This window comes from Oncorhynchus gorbuscha, unplaced genomic scaffold (genome assembly GCF_021184085.1).
Source record: "Oncorhynchus gorbuscha isolate QuinsamMale2020 ecotype Even-year unplaced genomic scaffold, OgorEven_v1.0 Un_scaffold_460, whole genome shotgun sequence".
Taxonomy (NCBI): domain Eukaryota; kingdom Metazoa; phylum Chordata; class Actinopteri; order Salmoniformes; family Salmonidae; genus Oncorhynchus; species Oncorhynchus gorbuscha.
This window is the reverse complement of record NW_025745298.1, coordinates 622926-640333: the sequence shown is the minus strand read 5'-3', so window position 1 is coordinate 640333 and position 17408 is coordinate 622926. Positions and strand designations below refer to the sequence as shown.

Sequence of the window (17408 nt, the reverse complement as noted above, 5' to 3'; positions counted from 1 at the left end):
ACCAAACAGGCCAGGAGAGTAACAACTAGGGACAGACTGAGACACAGCAAGGGCAGGAACAAGAACAGGAGAGATGCGATGGCAGGGAACAGACTGAGACCCAGCAAGACCAGGAGCAGAAGCAGAAAAATACGCACAAGGGTGGACCCCATCGTCAGTATCGGAGCGCTGGGACAGAATGGCTCCCACGCCCACCCCCGACGCGTCAACCTCAACAATAAACTGTTTAGTGACGTCAGGTGCAACAAGGATAGGAGCGGAAGCAAAACGCTTCTTAAAGAGATCAGAACAACAATCATACGACCGGTGAGGAGGAAGGGAGTTGGTTCTGGACCGACTGAAGACCGTGCGCAGACCATGATATTCCTCCGGCACTCCTGTCAAATCACCAGGTTCCTCCTGAGAAGAGGGGACAGAACAAACAGGAGAAATAGCAGACATTAAACACTTCACATGACAAGAAACGCTCCAGGAAAGGACAGAACCACTAGACCAATCAAAAGAAGGATTATGACACACTAGCCAGGGATGACCCAAAACAACAGGTGTAAAAGGTGAACAAAAAATCAAAAAAGAAATGGTCTCACTATGGTTACCAGATACAGTGAGGGTTAAAGGTAGTGTTTCATATAATATACTGGGGAGAGGACTACCATCCAAGGCAAACATGACCGTGGGCTCCCTAACTGTCTGAGAGGAATGTCATGTTCCCGCGCCCAGGCTTCGTCCATAAAACAGCCCTCTGCCCCAGAGTCTATTAATGCACTGCAGGATGCTGCCGATCCGGTCCAGCGTAGATGGACCGGTAAAGTAGTACATGTACTTGACGGAGAGGACCGTCTAGTAGCGCTTATCAGTCGCCCTCCGCTTACTGATGAGCTCTGGCCTTTAACTGGACATGACATGACAAAATGACCAGCGGAACCGCAATAGAGACAGAGGCGGTTGGTGATTCTCCGTTCCCTCTCCTTAGCCGAGATGCGAATACCCCCAGCTGCATGGGCTCAACACCTGAGTCAGTGGGGAAAGACGGTAGTGTCGGAGAGAGGGGAGACACAGTTAACGCGAGCTCTCTTCTATGAGCTCGGTGACGAAGATCTACCCGTCGTTCAATGCGAATAGCGAGTTCAATCAAAGAATCCACGCTGGATGGAACCTCCCGAGAGAGAATCTCATCCTTAACCTTAGCGTGGAGTCCCTCCAGAAAACGAGCGAGCAACGCCTGCTCGTTCCAGTTACTGGAGGCAGCAAGAGTGCGAAACTCTATTGAGTAATCCGTTATGGATCGATTACCTTGACATAGGGAAGACAGGGACCAGGAAGCTTCTTTCCCAAAAACTGAGCGATAAAAAACCCTTATCATCTCCTCTTTAAAGTTCAGATAATTGTTAGTACACTCAGCGCTTGCCTCCCAGATAGCTGTGCCCCACTGCCGAGCCCGACCAGTAAGGAGTGATATGACGTAGGCAATCCGAGCTCTCTCTCTTGAGTATGTGTTGGGTTGGAGAGAGAACACGATATCACACTGGGTGAGAAAGGAGCGGCACTCAGTGGGCTGCCCAGAATAACAAGGTGGGTTATTAACCCTAGGTTCCGGAGGCTCGGAAGAACCGGAAGTAGCTGGTGACACGAGACGAAGACTCTGATACTGTCTTGAGAGGTCGGAGACCTGAGCGGCCAGGGTCTCAACGGCATGCCGAGCAGCAGACAATTCCTGCTCGTGTCTGCCGAGCATCGCTCCCTGGAACTCGAGAGTAGAGTAGAGAGAATCCATAGTCGCTGGGTCCATTCTTGGTCGGATCCTTCTGTTATGCAGGTGAATGAGGACCCAAAAGCGACTTGGCGAAAACAGAGTCTTTAATCCAGTAAAGTAAAATACAATCAAAAAACACAACTTCCACTCGTAATGACGAGAACCGACTGGAGACTCGATCTTGAACAGCAGGTAGCCTCGGGAAGGCACTTGAACCTAGCAGACTCAGACACCTGCTCACCACGCAGCATCTGAGGGAAACACGACACGACTGGGCGATACACAAACACAGCACGGTGACCAATACATACAAGGATCCGACAGGACAGGAACGGAACACAAAGGAAGAAATAGGGACTCTAATCAGGGGAAAGGATCGGGAACAGGTGTGGGAAGACTAAATGATTGATTAGGGGAATAGGAACAGCTGGGAGCAGGAACGGAACGATAGAGAGAAGAGAGAGCGAGAGAGTGAGAGAGGGAGGGGGAGAGAGAGGGATAGAAAGAGGGAACGAACCTAATAAGACCAGCAGGGGGAAACGAACAGAAGGGAAAGCATAATGACAAGACAATATATGACAAAACATGACACTTCTTTACTGCCTCTACTTTACTGCTCTATCAAATTTAAATCAAATTTTTATAAGTCACGTGCAAAATACAACAGTGAAATGCTTACTTACAAGCCCCAAACCAACAGCGCAGTTTCAAAAAATACAGATCAGAATAAGTAAAGTAACAAGTGATTAAAAAAGAACAATATATACAGGGGGTGCCGGTACAGAGTCAATGTGCGGGGGCACCGGTTAGGTGAGGTAGTATGTACATGTAGGTAGAGTTAATTAAAGTGAGTATAAACAGATGACAGAGAGTGACAGTGGAGAGGGGGGGCAATGCAAATAGTCTGGGTAGCAGTCATGAGTGAACAGGGAGTACAGGAGGGGACTGAGCACACACTCCTGAGGGGTCCCTGTGTTGAGGATCAGCGTGGTGGATGTGTTGTTACCCACCCTTACCACCTGGGTGCGGCCCGTCAGGAAGTCTAGGATCCAGTTGCAGAGGGAGGTGTTTTGTTCCAGGGTCCATAGCTTATTGATGAGCTTTGAGGGCACTATGGTGTAGAATGCTGAGCTCTAGTCAATGAATAGCATTCTCATATAGGTGTTCCTTTGTCCAGGTGGGAAAGGGCAGTGTGGAGTGCAATAGAAATAGCATAATCTGTGGATCTGTTGGGGTGGTATTGCACATTGGAATGGGTCTAGAGTTTCTATGATAATGGTTTTGATGTGAGCCATGACCAGCCTTTCAAAGCACTTCATGGATATAGACGTGAGTGCTACGGGACGGTGTTAAATTGCACAGTGATACCATCTGTTGGTAAACGTTCATTACTGCAACTCTTGTGTTTTACTGGGCTGCTTGAGATACCCGGATGCGTTGTGATGTACTGAACAAGACTGGTTACTCGCATCAATTCCTCTGTCTCGTCATTTAACATTCAAACAGCCTCCTCCCTCTTTAGCGTTCGGTACAACTGAATGTATGCATCTTATAAATAGTTTTAAAATACAAACTTTACATGTCCGAACTCAGAATCAAATGTGCTCACCAAATTAACATGGTCGCTGTGGTATAACTTTTATTTTGATTAGCGATTTTCTGTATTTATTCGATTTCAGATGTGTCCATTATTTGGGAGATCGTTCTTCGTACAAAGCATGTAAACGTTTTTAATGGAATTGTTATATGAATCAAATTATCCACAATAATCGCGTTACTATGTGGATGTAACCGCACTCAATGTTATTGTTTTTCCTTGATTGACACTAAAGTGAATTCAAACAATCCAATCAGAGAACCAAACATGCAAATCTTTACTGCTCACCCCGCCCGTATTTTATAACCGACCAATCAGAGAGGCAGTGGGCGGAGTCAGGGATACCAGTGGCGGATTCAAACGGAAGATGGCAGCGGATAAAGATTCCAATAAAAATACACAAAACAGAAGGTAAAATAACATTTAAACATTATGTATACAGAATAAACCATGCACGCACGTAAATAGACTCTGGAGTTGTCGTGATACTGGCATTTGAATTTGGCTTGCTAGTTTGTCTGACATGCATGTTGTTTTTCAGTGACAGTGAAAGCTAATTGAGCTAGCTAACGTTATTTAGCTACTGTAGGTCTGACAATCAAGTGACGTGTTGTGGCAAAATACCATTTCTGTGCATCACACAGCTACTCTGAACAACAATACGGTGCAGGGCATTTATTTCTGCGCTGTCGCTGAATTACAGCAACACACCATAGTTAGCTAGCTAGTAGTCGCAAATATAGAGACCACTGCAGTGAGCCGTCATTGGTTGACTTCGTTTTGGATGGTCCGGTGAGCGGGGTTTGTTGATTTTAGACCATTCCATTGGTCCTGAAGTGAAATCTCCACTCACCTGAGGCACCAGCCCATGCAAAAACAACTCTCCACCATTATGCCAAGTCAAGCTGCTCTGAATTGCCAGTGAGTGTGTACTTGTGTGAAGAAGGTGTCTTCAGCTCATTGATCTTCAGACCTATGAGTTCACTGATCTTCAGCACAATGGACCCAAAGTAAAACTCTAGCATGCATACAAGTTGGTTTTCTCCTGTCTGTCCAACCACTAACCCATTCATCGACGCTAACTACATTTAGCGCCTATGAACGATAGCATCCTCTGGCCGGAGGAGAAACATAATGAACGTAGCTTTCATTTTCAAAAAACAAAAAGTCCATTACTACACCTTTTTATAGGGTCACGGTTCCCACAAGGTTATACAGTGGGGCAAAAAAGTATTTAGTCAGCCACCAATTGTGCAAGTTCTCCCACTTAAAAAGATGAGAGTCCTGTAATTTTCATCATAGGTACACTTCAACTATGACAGACAAAATGAGAAAAAAAAATCCAGAAAATCACATTGTAGGATTTTTAATTAATTTGCAAATTATGGTGGAAAATAAGTATTTGGTCAATAACAAAAGTTTGTCTCAATACTTTGTTATATACCCTTTGTTGGCAATGACAGAGGTCAAATGTTTTCTTTAAGTCTTCACAAGGTTTTCACACACTGTTGCTGGTATTTTGGCTCATTCCTCCATGCAGATCTCCTCTAGAGCAGTGATGTTTTGGGGCTGTTGCTGGGCAACACGGACTTTCAGCTCCCTCCAAAGATTTTCTATGGGGTTGAGATCTGGAGACTGGCTAGGCCACTCCAGGACCTTGAAATGCTTCTTATGAAGCCACTCCTTCGTTGCCCGGGCAGTGAGTTTGGGATCATTGTCATGCTGAAAGACCCAGCTACGTTTCATCTTCAATGCCCTTGCTGATGGTAGGCTTTGTTACTTTGGTCCCAGCTCTCTGCAGGTCATTCACTAGGTCCTCCCGTGGGGGTTCTGGGATTTTTGCTCACCGTTCTTGTGATCATGTTGACCCCACGGGTTGAGGTCTTGCGTGGAGCCCCAGATCAGTGGTCTTGTATGTCTTCCATTTCCTAATAATTTCTCCCACTGTAGATTTCTTCAAACCAAGCTGCTTACCTATTGCAGGTTCAGTCTTCCTATCCTGGTGCAGGTCTACAATTTTGTTTCTGGTGTCCTTTGACAGCTCTTTGGTCTTGGCCATAGTGGAGTTTGGAGTGTGACTGTTTGAGGTTGTGGACAGGTGTCTTTTATACTGATAACAAGTTCAAACAGGTGCCATTAATACAGGTAATGAGTGGAGGACAGAGGAAAATACTTTTGGCTGCAACTGTTTAAACAGTCTACAGTAAGTGAAATGATGTTGATGTGATATGAAAGTAGAGGGCTTTATGTTTCTAGAACTGTACTGCAATTGAGAACCGATTCACATTTAGATGGAGTATTTTGCTGTTTCGGCTGCCAGAGCCAATTCGCCTCTCAACAAAACATGTAAGGTCCTTGGACTATAGTAACGTTAGTCTCCTTTAGTCCATTATTGGGCTAGCCAACCACCACACCATCATCATACGTGTGTAAGAGGGAGAGCGAGAGTTGGTGTGTTTGAGAGAGTCAGTATAAAGATAAAGTGGTTGTTTAAAGATTTGATCTTCAGCATCTGTGTGTGTTCCATCAGGGGTACGGTGTGTAACGTGGTGATCAGCCAGGATGCAGGGGGATCTTGGGGAGGCGGTGGGGTTGGTGGCCGCCCGCCCGTCATCTTCAACCCAGACTTCTTTGTGGAGAAGCTACGTCACGAGAGACCTGAGGTATTTCAAGAGCTGGTGCTTAGCAACATCAGCCGCCTCATCGACCTTCCCGGTGCTGAGTTCTCTCTGCTGTTAGGGGACGAGGGAGGGCCCAAGACACCCACAGGGGCCGGAGGGGGATTCTTCCGCTCCTTCAACTTCCTCAAACGTAAAGGTGAGAGAACTGCCATGAAGATCAACCAAGGGTGTCTTCACCTGGTGTATGTTTAGCAGGATGCAGTGTAGAACAAACATCCATGACTGAAATGTAGAAGAAGGTATCACGATGGCTTTACTCATGGAATTTTTATCTGCAACGTTTGGTGACTGAACGTGGCCCTGGGTGGCAATAATGTTGAATAATAATATAAATGTACAGCAATCAGATTCTCGTCCTTTGGCCGTTGTCATCTTCACAGATAAGGAAGTGGTGTTTGGGACTCCTCTGACAGAGGGAGGCATCGCCCAGATTTACCAGCTCATCGAATACCTCAGCAAGAGTGAGTTGATCATGTTGTTACAGTTCCCATCTGAGGCATGATCCCTGAATGTAATTCTCTCTTCTTTGTCCTGGCATTACAGTAGGAGGCACTCTTTCCTCTGGTCTAAAAAAGATCCCAATGCCCCAGGGCAGTGATTGGGGACACTACCCTGTGTAGGGTGCCGTCTTTCGGATGTGACGTTAAACGGGTGTACTGGCTCTCTCTGAGGTCATTAAAGATCCCATGGCACTTATCGTAAGAGTAGGGGTGTTAACCCTGGTGTCCTGGCTAAATTCCCAATCTGGCCCTCGAACCATCACGGCCACCTAATAATCCCCAGTTTACGATTGGCTCATTCATCCCCCTCCTCTCCCCTGTAACTATTCCCCAGGTCGTTGCTGTAAATGAGAACGTGTTCTCAGTCGACTGACCTGGTAAAATAACAGATAAATCTTTTTTTTTTTCAGCCTTATCAACTCTATGCAAAGGAGATGTGTTGCGCTGCATGAGGCAAATGGTGGTCACACCAGATACTGACTGGTTTTCTGATTTTACACCCCTACATTTTTTAACGTATCTGTGACCAACCGTATTCTCATTCATGTGAAATCCATAGATCAGGGCCTGATGAATTCATTTCCGTTGACTGGTTTCCTTATATGAACTGTAACTCAAGAAAAATCTTTGAAATTGTTTCATGTTGTCTTTCTATTTTAGTTCAGTGTACATACTTTATATCTGGTTTAAGTTTGCACTGAAAACATTTTACCAACCCTAAAATAATTTCCATTTAAAAAAATAGAATACATTTTTTTTTTTTTTTGGAGTGCCGGGAATGATGTATCAGCGGTGACCCGCCGCTGCTAAATGACTATTGGAGAAACACTGCTGATTGATTCACTACATATTTGATTTATTGATTGATTCATTGATTGTTCAGACTTACACGTTAAGGGCCTGTTCAGGGTGCTAGGTGGTTTATTGACTGTTTGATTGATTGCTGATCAGACCTGCAGGTAGAGGGTCTGTTCAGGGTGCTAGGTGGTTTATTGATTGTTTGATTGATTGCTGATCAGACCTGCAGGTAGAGGGTCTGTTCAGGGTGCTGTTCAGGGTGTCTGTTCAGGGTGTGGTTTATTGATTGTTTGATTGATTGCTGATCAGACCTGCAGGTAGAGGGTCTGTTCAGGGTGCTAGGTGGTTTATTGATTGTTTGATTGATTGCTGATCAGACCTGCAGGTAGAGGGTCTGTTCAGGGTGCTAGGTGGTTTATTGACTGTTTGATTGATTGCTGATCAGACCTGCAGGTAGAGGGTCTGTTCAGGGTGCTAGGTGGTTTATTGATTGTTTGATTGATTGCTGATCAGACCTGCAGGTAGAGGGTCTGTTCAGGGTGCTAGGTGGTTTATTGATTGTTTGATTGATTGTTCACCTGCAGGTAGAGGGTCTGTTCAGGGTGCTAGGTGGTTTATTGATTGTTTGATTGATTGCTGATCAGACCTGCAGGTAGAGGGTCTGTTCAGGGTGCCAGGTAACATTGATTGCTGATCGGCAGCAGGCCCTGAAGGAGCAGCTGAACAGTGGCGCAGACATCGACCTGGAGGCAGGGGGCTTCCACCCCAACGACGTGGCCACCCTCCTCAAGACCTTCCTGGGAGAGCTACCTGAACCCCTCCTCACGCACCAACACTTCCATGCTCACCTCAAAATAGCAGGTACCCCTGTCTGAGGCCCTCCCCACTCTCTCTCCTGTTGCACTTTTTAGTTTTCAAAAACCTACAAAAAAATCACACCCTGGCGCTCAAAAACAAGTGTCATTGATGTTCACCTGTACCCCATGAGACCCATACTGAGGTGTCTTGTGTTCTGTTTCTGTCCCATCTTCCCCTCTTCTCTCCCTCTATTCCCCCAGACATGAGTCTGTTTGATGAACAAGGCAACAAGACGTCAGTACCTGATAAGGAGCGTCAGATTGAGGCCTTACAGCTCCTCTTCCTGCTGCTGCCCCAGGCCAACCGCAGCCTCCTCAAACTGATCCTGGACCTGCTCTACCACACCGCCAAGCAGCAGGACAAGAACAAAATGTCCGCCTTCAACCTCGCCCTCATGTTTGCCCCCCACGTCGTGTGGCCCAGAGATGTATGTACTGTAACTCAAATCAAATGTGTTTTATAAAGCCCGTCTTTATATCGGCAGTTGACACAAAGTGCCTTACAGATACCCAGCATAAAACCTCAGAGAAAGCAATGCCGAGGCAGAAGCACAGGTCCGAAGCTGGACTGTGCCCATGATCATTTATCATGTGGATCAGAGTTTCCCAAACTCTGTCCTGAGGCTTGTTGTCCTAGCACTGCACAGCTGATTTAGATCATCACAGCTTGACCATGACTTCCTTATTTCAATCAGCTGTGTAGTGCATAATACCTAAGTATTCAGACCCTTTGCTATGAGAGTTGAAATTGAGCTCAGGTGCATCCTGTTTCCATTGATCATCCTTGAGATGTTTCTACAACTTGATTGGAGTCCACCTGTGGTAAATGCAATCGATTGGACATGATTTTAAAAGGCACACACCTGTCTATATCAGGTCCCACAGCTGATAGTACATGTCAGAGAACAAAAACAAGCCATGAGGTTAAAGGAATTGTCTGTAGAGCTCTGAGAGGCACAGAGCTGGGCAGGGTACCAGGTTCCAACAAAAACACAGTGGTCTTCATCATTCTTAAATGGAATAATTTTGAAACCACCAAGACTCATAACCAAACTGAGCAGTCAGGGGGGGGGGGGTATTGGTCAGGGAAGTGACCAAGAACCCAATGGTCACTCTGACAGAGCTCCAGAGTTCTTCTGTGGAGATGGGATGACCTTCCAGAAGGACAACCATCTCTCGCTTGCAGTTTTCCAAAAGGCACCTAAAGACTCAGACCATGACAAACAAGATTCTCTGGACTGATGAAACCAAGATTAAACTATTTGACCTGAATGCCAAGTGTCATGTCTGGAGGAAACCTGGCACCATCCCTACGATGAATCGTGGTGGCAGCATCATGTTGTGGGGATGTTTTTCAGTGGCAGGGACTGTGAGACTAGTCGGGATCGAGGGAAAGATGAACAGAGCAAAGTACAGAGAGATCCTTGATGAAAACCTGCTCCAGAGCACTCAGGACCTCAGACTGGGGCAAAGGTTCACCTTCCAACAGGACAATGACCCTAAGCATACAGCCAAGACAATGCAGGAGTGGCTTTGGGACAAGTCTCTGAATGTCCTTGAGTAGCCCGGGCTTGAACCCGATCAAACATCACTGGAGAGACCTGAAAATAGCTGTTTAGTGATGCTCCCCATCCAACCTTACAGAGCTTGAGAGGATTTGCATGAAGACTGGGAGAAAATTCCCAAATACAGCCGTGCCAAGAATACTTATGTAAATGTGATATTTCTAGGAGGGTTTTATTTACACATTTCCCAAGATTTCTAAAAGCTTGTTTTTTTCTTAGGCATTCATTTATTTATGTATTTATTTTTAATAAGGCTGTCGTGTATTTTATTTTGTTGAAAAGGTCAAGGGGTCTGAATACTTTCCGAATGCACCGTATGTAAGTACTGTACACTGTTAAATATAGGCTATACTGTCCTGTAGTCATGACGATTGATTCACTTGGCTTGCCTAGTAGAACCTCAGACATACACACTGGCCCAGAATTGTGTTCTGTGCTCAGTGTTCAGTTCGGGTAACAGTCTATCATCACAATGCACTGTGTTAAGAATTGTAGGATCAGGAATGTGATAAAATAAAAATGCATTAAATTTAGATGTGAATAGAAATAATTAGGTGGGTGGTTATATGTGTCTTATTTCACACTTGTAGTGTTACATTAGAATTATGTATTCTTTTGCATATCCCCCCCGAGACCCTCGGAGAGTGGGGTCACGACCAGGGTCTGCCATTATCAACGGCCACCCTGGAGCAATTAGGGCTAAGTGCTTTACTCAAGGCACATCAACACATTTTTCACATTGTCGACTCTGGGATTTCAACAAGGGACTTTTCAGTTACTGGTCCAACGCTCTAACCACCAGGCTGCCTCTGACTGATTGATTTTCATTCTTCTACAGTAATTTGTGTGTGTTTCATCCAGATGGTGGCCAGTGACCTCCAGGAGAATCTGAAGAAGCTTAACAACGGCATGGCCTTCCTCATCAAACACTCCCAGAAACTATTCAGGGTCAGAGAGACTAACTTCACACTTTTGGCCAGTTTCCCAACCCAGAATAAGCCTAGTCCAGAGGGGTACTTTCTATAAAGCAGGATCAAATAGTTAGCCAGCTAATTTGCCTAAATATTCTGTTAACCTTTTATTTTTTTTAAAGATAATCTTGAAATGAACATGGTCTAATTGATTTGACAAACAAAAACACATATCTAAGTTTAGCTTTTCTTTCTTTTTTTAAAACTAGAAAGTCTGTAGTTATTTCTGGTTGCTTTTCAAAGTTTGCTGGGTAACTCATTAATCCTGCTTTGTACTATGCCACACTGGGCTAAAACACTCCATTGAGAACACCTCATACTATTGGCTTCAACTGTGTCTGGGAAACCGGCCCAGTTGTCAGTGTTATTTTATAAGGTCTGGGGAACATGGGCTACAATAAGGTAATGTTTTGTGTCAAGCACAGAGGAGAAACAGAATCATTATGTTTAGTGTGTTGTGATGGATACTTAGTGTGTGTGTCTCTACTCAGGCTCCTATGTACATGAGGGAGCATGCCAGAATGCACTTCACAGGATCTAAGACCCTGCAGACCAAGGTTAGTAGTAGGACTCTTTCACCTGCTGGGTTTACATCATCTATACCATTAAATGATGTTGCACTTCTCTCAAACAAAGGACCATATTAGATCAAACAAGGCAAGTATTCATGAAGAATCTCAAAGCAGGAGTGCTGATCGAGGTTCAGATCCTCCCCCTTTCCATTCATTATAATCTGCAAGGCCAAACTGATCCTAGATCAGCACTCCTCTGAGATGCTTTATGAATACAGGCCCTGTATAGCTGTGTTTACCAGAAGCATCCCAGTTTACCAGAATGTCTAGGTGCTATAAATGAGCTGGGGTTTGACTTGTCCAACTTGTTTACACCTTTCAGATCTACCAGGGCCTATTATAACTTGTCTAGGTGCTATAAATGTCTAGCTGGGGTTTGGACTTGTCTAGCTGGGGTTTGGCTGGGGTTTGGACTTGTCTAGCTGGGGTTTGGACTTGTCTAGCTGGGGTTTGGACTTGTCTAGCTGGGTTTCTAGTCTGGGGTTTGACTTGGGTTTGGACTTGTCTAGCTGGGGTTTGGACTTGTCTAGCTGGGGTTTGGACTTGTCTAGCTGGGGTTTGGACTTGTCTAGCTGGGGTTTGGACTTGTCTAGCTGGGGTTTGGACTTGTCTAGCTGGGGTTTGGACTTGTCTAGCTGGGGTTTGGACTTGTCTAGCTGGGGTTTGGACTTGTCTAGCTGGGGTTTGGACTTGTCTAGCTGGGGTTTGGACTTGTCTAGCTGGGGTTTGGACTTGTCTAGCTGGGGTTTGACTTGAGCTGGGGTTTGGACTTGTCTGGGGTTTGGACTTGTCTAGGTTTGGACTTGTCTAGCTGGGGTTTGGACTGGGGTTTGGACTTGTCTAGCTGGGGTTTGGACTTGTCTAGCTGGGGTTTGACTTGTCTAGCTGGGGTTTGGACTTGTTGTCGGTTTGGACTTGTCTAGCTGCGGTTTGGACTTGTCTAGCTGGGGTTTGGACTTGTCTAGCTGGGGTTTGGACTTGTCTAGCTGGGGTTTGGACTTGTCTAGCTGGGGTTTGGACTTGTCTAGCTGGGGTTTGGACTTGTCTAGCTGGGGTTTGGACTTGTCTAGCTGGGGTTTGGACTTGTCTAGCTGGGTTTGGACTTGTCTAGCTGGGGTTTGGACTTGTCTAGCTGGGGTTTGGACTTGTCTAGCTGGGGTTTGGACTTGTCTAGCTGGGGTTTGGACTTGTCTAGCTGGGGTTTGGACTTGTCTAGCTGGGGTTTGGACTTGTCTAGCTGGGGTTTGGACTTGTCTAGCTGGGGTTTGGACTTGTCTAGCTGGGGTTTGGACTTGTCTAGCTGGGGTTTGGACTTGTCTAGCTGGGGTTTGGACTTGTCTAGGGGTTTGGCTTGGTTTGGACTTGTCTGGGGTTTAGCTGGGTTTGGACTTGTCTAGCTGCGGTTTGGACTTGTCTAGCTGCGGTTTGGTTTGGACTTTGTCAACCTAGCTGGGGTTTGGACTTGTCTCCCTCTAAGCTGAAATAGGTTCTGTCCCATGTCTAGCTGTGGTTTAGGGGCGTAGATCAACCTAATCTCCTCTAAGCTTAGGTTCTGTATGTGGCACCCTATTCCCTTTATAGTGCACTATTTTATATAGGGAATATATACTACTTTATATAGGGTGGCATTTGGTATGTATCCATAGACTCATGTTGTGATGGAAACTAATAGCTCCTTTCTCACCCCCCCCCCCCCAGGATGATATGGACCTGTCATCTGTGACTGGTTTCCCTGCCCCTGTTCCCTGGAAGAGGTGTTGTGCTGACCCGTCTCAGTACCTGTCCCCCTCCTCGTCGTCCCAGGGCCAGCAGCACCACACAGAGGAGTCCCTGAAGGAGCTGTTCAGACACGTCCATGACAACATGCCCAACTCTGCCAAGAAGAAGAAACTCCTACGACAGGTACTCACTGCAGGACTGCTTCTTAATATTCTCTGTCCTCATCTCCATATTCCATACGAGGCAGATTTCACATTTCATGTAGATTAGAATGACTGGCTAAATCCCAGTATCCTGTCTCTTCATCCTACATCTCTTTCTCCTCCTCCTGCAGCTTGCTAAACAGACCACCCCGGCCTGGCCCCAGGGACACCCATCAACAACTATCAGCCCCCCCCGGCCCAGAGCAAGAAACACCCCCGCTCCCGCTCCTTCGGTGGATTCATCAAGGTGTCATTGTGTTTATGTGTACTTCACTTACAAGTGTAATATCCAATCAACATACTTTGTTGATGTATTTTGTAAATGTGTTACTTTGTATCCAACTTAGTATGTTGTAGTCACAATCTGCTACATCATAACTGTTCTGTCTATTGTATATGAGGATCTTTAAGGACAATTCCTCCCCTTTTCAACCTCCTATTCATTATGCCAAGCACCACCAGTGAAAACGGGCATTTCTACGTTCTATAGATTAAAAAGTTATCTATGACATTATCACAAAAACAAAAACTCCTGGTAAAGTAAAGGTTAAATAACTGTTCTGTCAACTATCCTACCCTCCTGATCAAATGAACCAATGAAAACAGAGGAGACATAAGGGGGACCAACAGGCGTTGGAGAGGCGGGGTAGACAGATCTCCCCGGAGATGGTTGCTGCGGCGATGGGACGGCTGGGAAAGGAGAACGTCGTCCTGCAGTCGGTGAGCGACATTGACAGACAAGGAGACCACACAAACACACTCCCTTGTCCACAGATTCCTTGTTTTTTTTCTAGATGTTCATGTGTGTGTGTGTGTGTGTGTGTGTGTGTGTGTGCGTGTGCGTGCGTGCGTGCGTGCGTGCGGGTGTGTGTGTGTGTGCGTCTCCAGGGGAACGGTCCGGTGACAGTGAATAATAGTACTCCAGTCGGGGTCAAGGCCTCTGACAGCATGGCCCTCAATAGAGAGAGGGGACTCAAACTATCAAAGGTATGATGCTTTTGGATTGATAACATGGCAATTCCCACTTTTTCTATAGACATTTACATGTGTTTTGCGTATGTTGTATGTCTTTCCTGATACACTTCAATGTCATCATTCAACATTACAATACAGCCACATCTTGTGAACTTTGTCTATTTTGTCTCATTCATATTCTTTCTCTTTTTCTTCTTGATCTCTCCGTCTCCCTCCAGGACTCTCCATCCATCTCCAGAATGTGTTGGTCTCCCTCCCTAGAAACGTCCATGTAGAGGATTGGTACTAGCAACACTGGACTTGTTATTTTTTTGTCATTTTTTTCTTCTTTCATCAAGTAAACTATATTGTACATTTCTAAATCTGTGACGAATACAACATTAGTCCCCAGCCAGACATGGGTTTCATCCCAATAATCTCTTCTTTCTCCTGAAGTGTGCACTTGTTCACTTCCCTCAATGTGTTTGAAAGGAAATGACTGGAATACCCATATGGAAACTCCTTCTAGCCCATGCCAACATAATCCAAGACTTTTACATTGTGTGGGGAGTAGTGAATGAGTGCACACTTCAGGGGGAGAGATTATTGGGACGTAACCCAGGAAAGTACAAGACCAACTCTGTTAAGTGTGGAGTCAGGGACAGGAGGGAGCTTTCTTTGGTCCGTTTGGGGTCTGAGTGCCACTCATAACTTGAAACAGTTTTGTTAGATACTTTTACAGTTGACCACTAGCTGAGCCTACATAGATACTGTTACAGTTGACCACTAGCTGAGCCTACATAGATACTTTTACAGTTGACCACTAGCTGAGCCTACATAGATACTTTTACAGTTGACCACTAGCTGAGCCTACATAGATACTTTTACAGTTGACCACTAGCTGAGCCTACATAGATACTGTTACAGTTGACCACTAGCTGAGCCTACATAGATACTGTTACAGTTGACCACTAGCTGAGCCTACATAGATACTTTTACAGTTGACCACTAGCTGAGCCTACATAGATACTTTTACAGTTGACCACTAGCTGAGCCTACATAGATACTACATAGATACTGACCACTAGCTGAGCCTTTACAGTTGACCACTAGCTGAGCCTACATAGATACTGTTACAGTTGACCACTAGCTGAGCCTACATAGATACTTTTACAGATGACCACTAGCTGAGCCTACATAGATACTGTTACAGTTGACCACTAGCTGAGCCTACATAGATACTGTTACAGTTGACCACTAGCTGAGCCTACATAGATACTTTTACAGTTGACCACTAGCTGAGCCTACATAGATACTTTTACAGTTGACCACTAGCTGAGCCTACATAGATACTTTTACAGTTGACCACTAGCTGAGCCTACATAGATACTTTTACAGTTGACCACTAGCTGAGCCTACATAGATACTTTTACAGTTGACCACTAGCTGAGCCTACATAGATACTGTTACAGTTGACCACTAGCTGAGCCTACATAGATACTTTTACAGTTGACCACTAGCTGAGCCTACATAGATACTTTTACAGTTGACCGCTAGCTGAGCCTACGTAGATACTTTTACAGTTGACCGCTAGCTAGCTGAGCCTACGTAGATACTTTTACAGTTGACCGCTAGCTAGCTGAGCCTACGTAGATACTTTTACAGTTGACCGCTAGCTAGCTGAGCCTACGTAGATTCTTTTACAGTTGACCGCTAGCTGAGCCTACATAGATTCTTTTACAGTTGACCACTAGCTGAGCCTACATAGATACTTTTACAGTTGACCGCTAGCTGAGCCTACATAGATACTGTTATCATTGACCGCTAGCTGAGCCTACATAGATACTTTTACAGTTGACCGCTAGCTGAGCCTACATAGATACTTTTACAGTTGACCGCTAGCTGAGCCTACATAGATACTTTTACAGTTGACCGCTAGCTAGCTGAGTCTACATAGATTCTTTTACAGTTGACCGCTAGCTGAGCCTACATAGATACTTTTACCGTTGACCGCTAGCTGAGCCTACATAGATATTTTTACAGTTGACCGCTAGCTGAGCCTACATAGATACTGTTATCATTGACCGCTAGCTGAGCCTACATAGATACTTTTACAGTTGACCGCTAGCTGAGCCTACATAGATACTGTTACCGTTGACCGCTAGCTGAGCCTACATAGATACTTTTACAGTTGACCGCTAGCTGAGCCTACATAGATACTTTTACAGTTGACCGCTAGCTGAGCCTACATAGATACTTTTACAGTTGACCGCTAGCTGAGCCTACATAGATTCTTTTACAGTTGACCGCTAGCTGAGCCTACATAGATACTGTTATCATTGACCGCTAGCTGAGCCTACATAGATACTTTTACAGTTGACCGCTAGCTGAGCCTACATAGATACTTTTACAGTTGACCGCTAGCTGAGCCTACATAGATTCTTTTACAGTTGACCGCTAGCTGAGCCTACATAGATACTTTTACAGTTGACCGCTAGCTGAGCCTACATGACCGCTAGCTAGCTGAGCCTATATTGTACAATATGTAAGTATCTTGTTTGTGTTTTCTGAATCTGGTGTTTGTACTACTCATCTGAAAATGTGTTTCTAATTGTACTAATATTTGAAGTCCCAAATGGTTGCCCTACACACAGCACACTGATGGGATGATTATATCCTCCTACAAAATGCTGATTAGCACCAGTCACATTCGTCTGGGGCCTTTTCCAAAAAGCGTGATCAATGAGTTAGCCAGCAAACTGACCCAAAATGCTTGAAATGGTTTGAAATGACTCAACAACAACAGAAACGACTATTATACAAATGTAGATGATTTTAATCAACCAGGAAATCAAGAGATATGAGGCAAAGGCTGTTAATCAAAGTTATCTGGCTGATGTATTAACCCTGCTTTCTGGAATACCCCACAGCTCTCATGGTGTCTAAAGGCCAGTGGGTTTACTGATACTGTCTGTTAGCTCAAATGACGCCACCGTTCCCTACATAGTGGACTATTGGCCAAAAGTAGTGCACTACACTTTATAGTAGTGCATGTGGTGGTGTTGGAGAAACACTGGCTCTGGGTTTTCTTGAATCTATATCATACAAATACAGGTCGATACATATTGGATGATGATGAAGAAATACGAGCTGAACAAACCAACCTTTCTGTAATGGTATTCGTGTTTGGGAGAGATGTAGGTAGGGCTTCATTTTGGGACGACTTTTAGGTAGGGCT

At 45.1% G+C, this 17408-nt stretch overlaps 1 protein-coding gene and 1 long non-coding RNA gene across 2 annotated transcripts; both read left to right on the top strand.

Moving 5' to 3' along the window:
• Positions 1-3683: 3683 nt before the first annotated feature.
• LOC124018273 (rho GTPase-activating protein 19-like) lies at positions 3684-13362 on the top strand (the record flags this gene model as incomplete). The annotated part of the gene is given in 10 exon segments (XM_046333539.1): positions 3684-3761; positions 5881-6167; positions 6412-6492; positions 7974-8017; positions 8019-8190; positions 8388-8614; positions 10613-10699; positions 11214-11279; positions 12993-13196; positions 13348-13362. Coding segments are annotated over 10 exon segments (1227 nt in total), but the record flags the coding sequence as incomplete, so codon positions are not given.
• A 2-nt stretch (positions 13363-13364) lies between these two features.
• On the top strand, positions 13365-15230 carry LOC124018284. The gene is made up of 4 exons (XR_006835599.1): positions 13365-13463; positions 13823-13936; positions 14105-14203; positions 14410-15230. It is a non-coding gene; the product is annotated as an uncharacterized LOC124018284 (long non-coding RNA).
• Positions 15231-17408: the final 2178 nt, after the last annotated feature.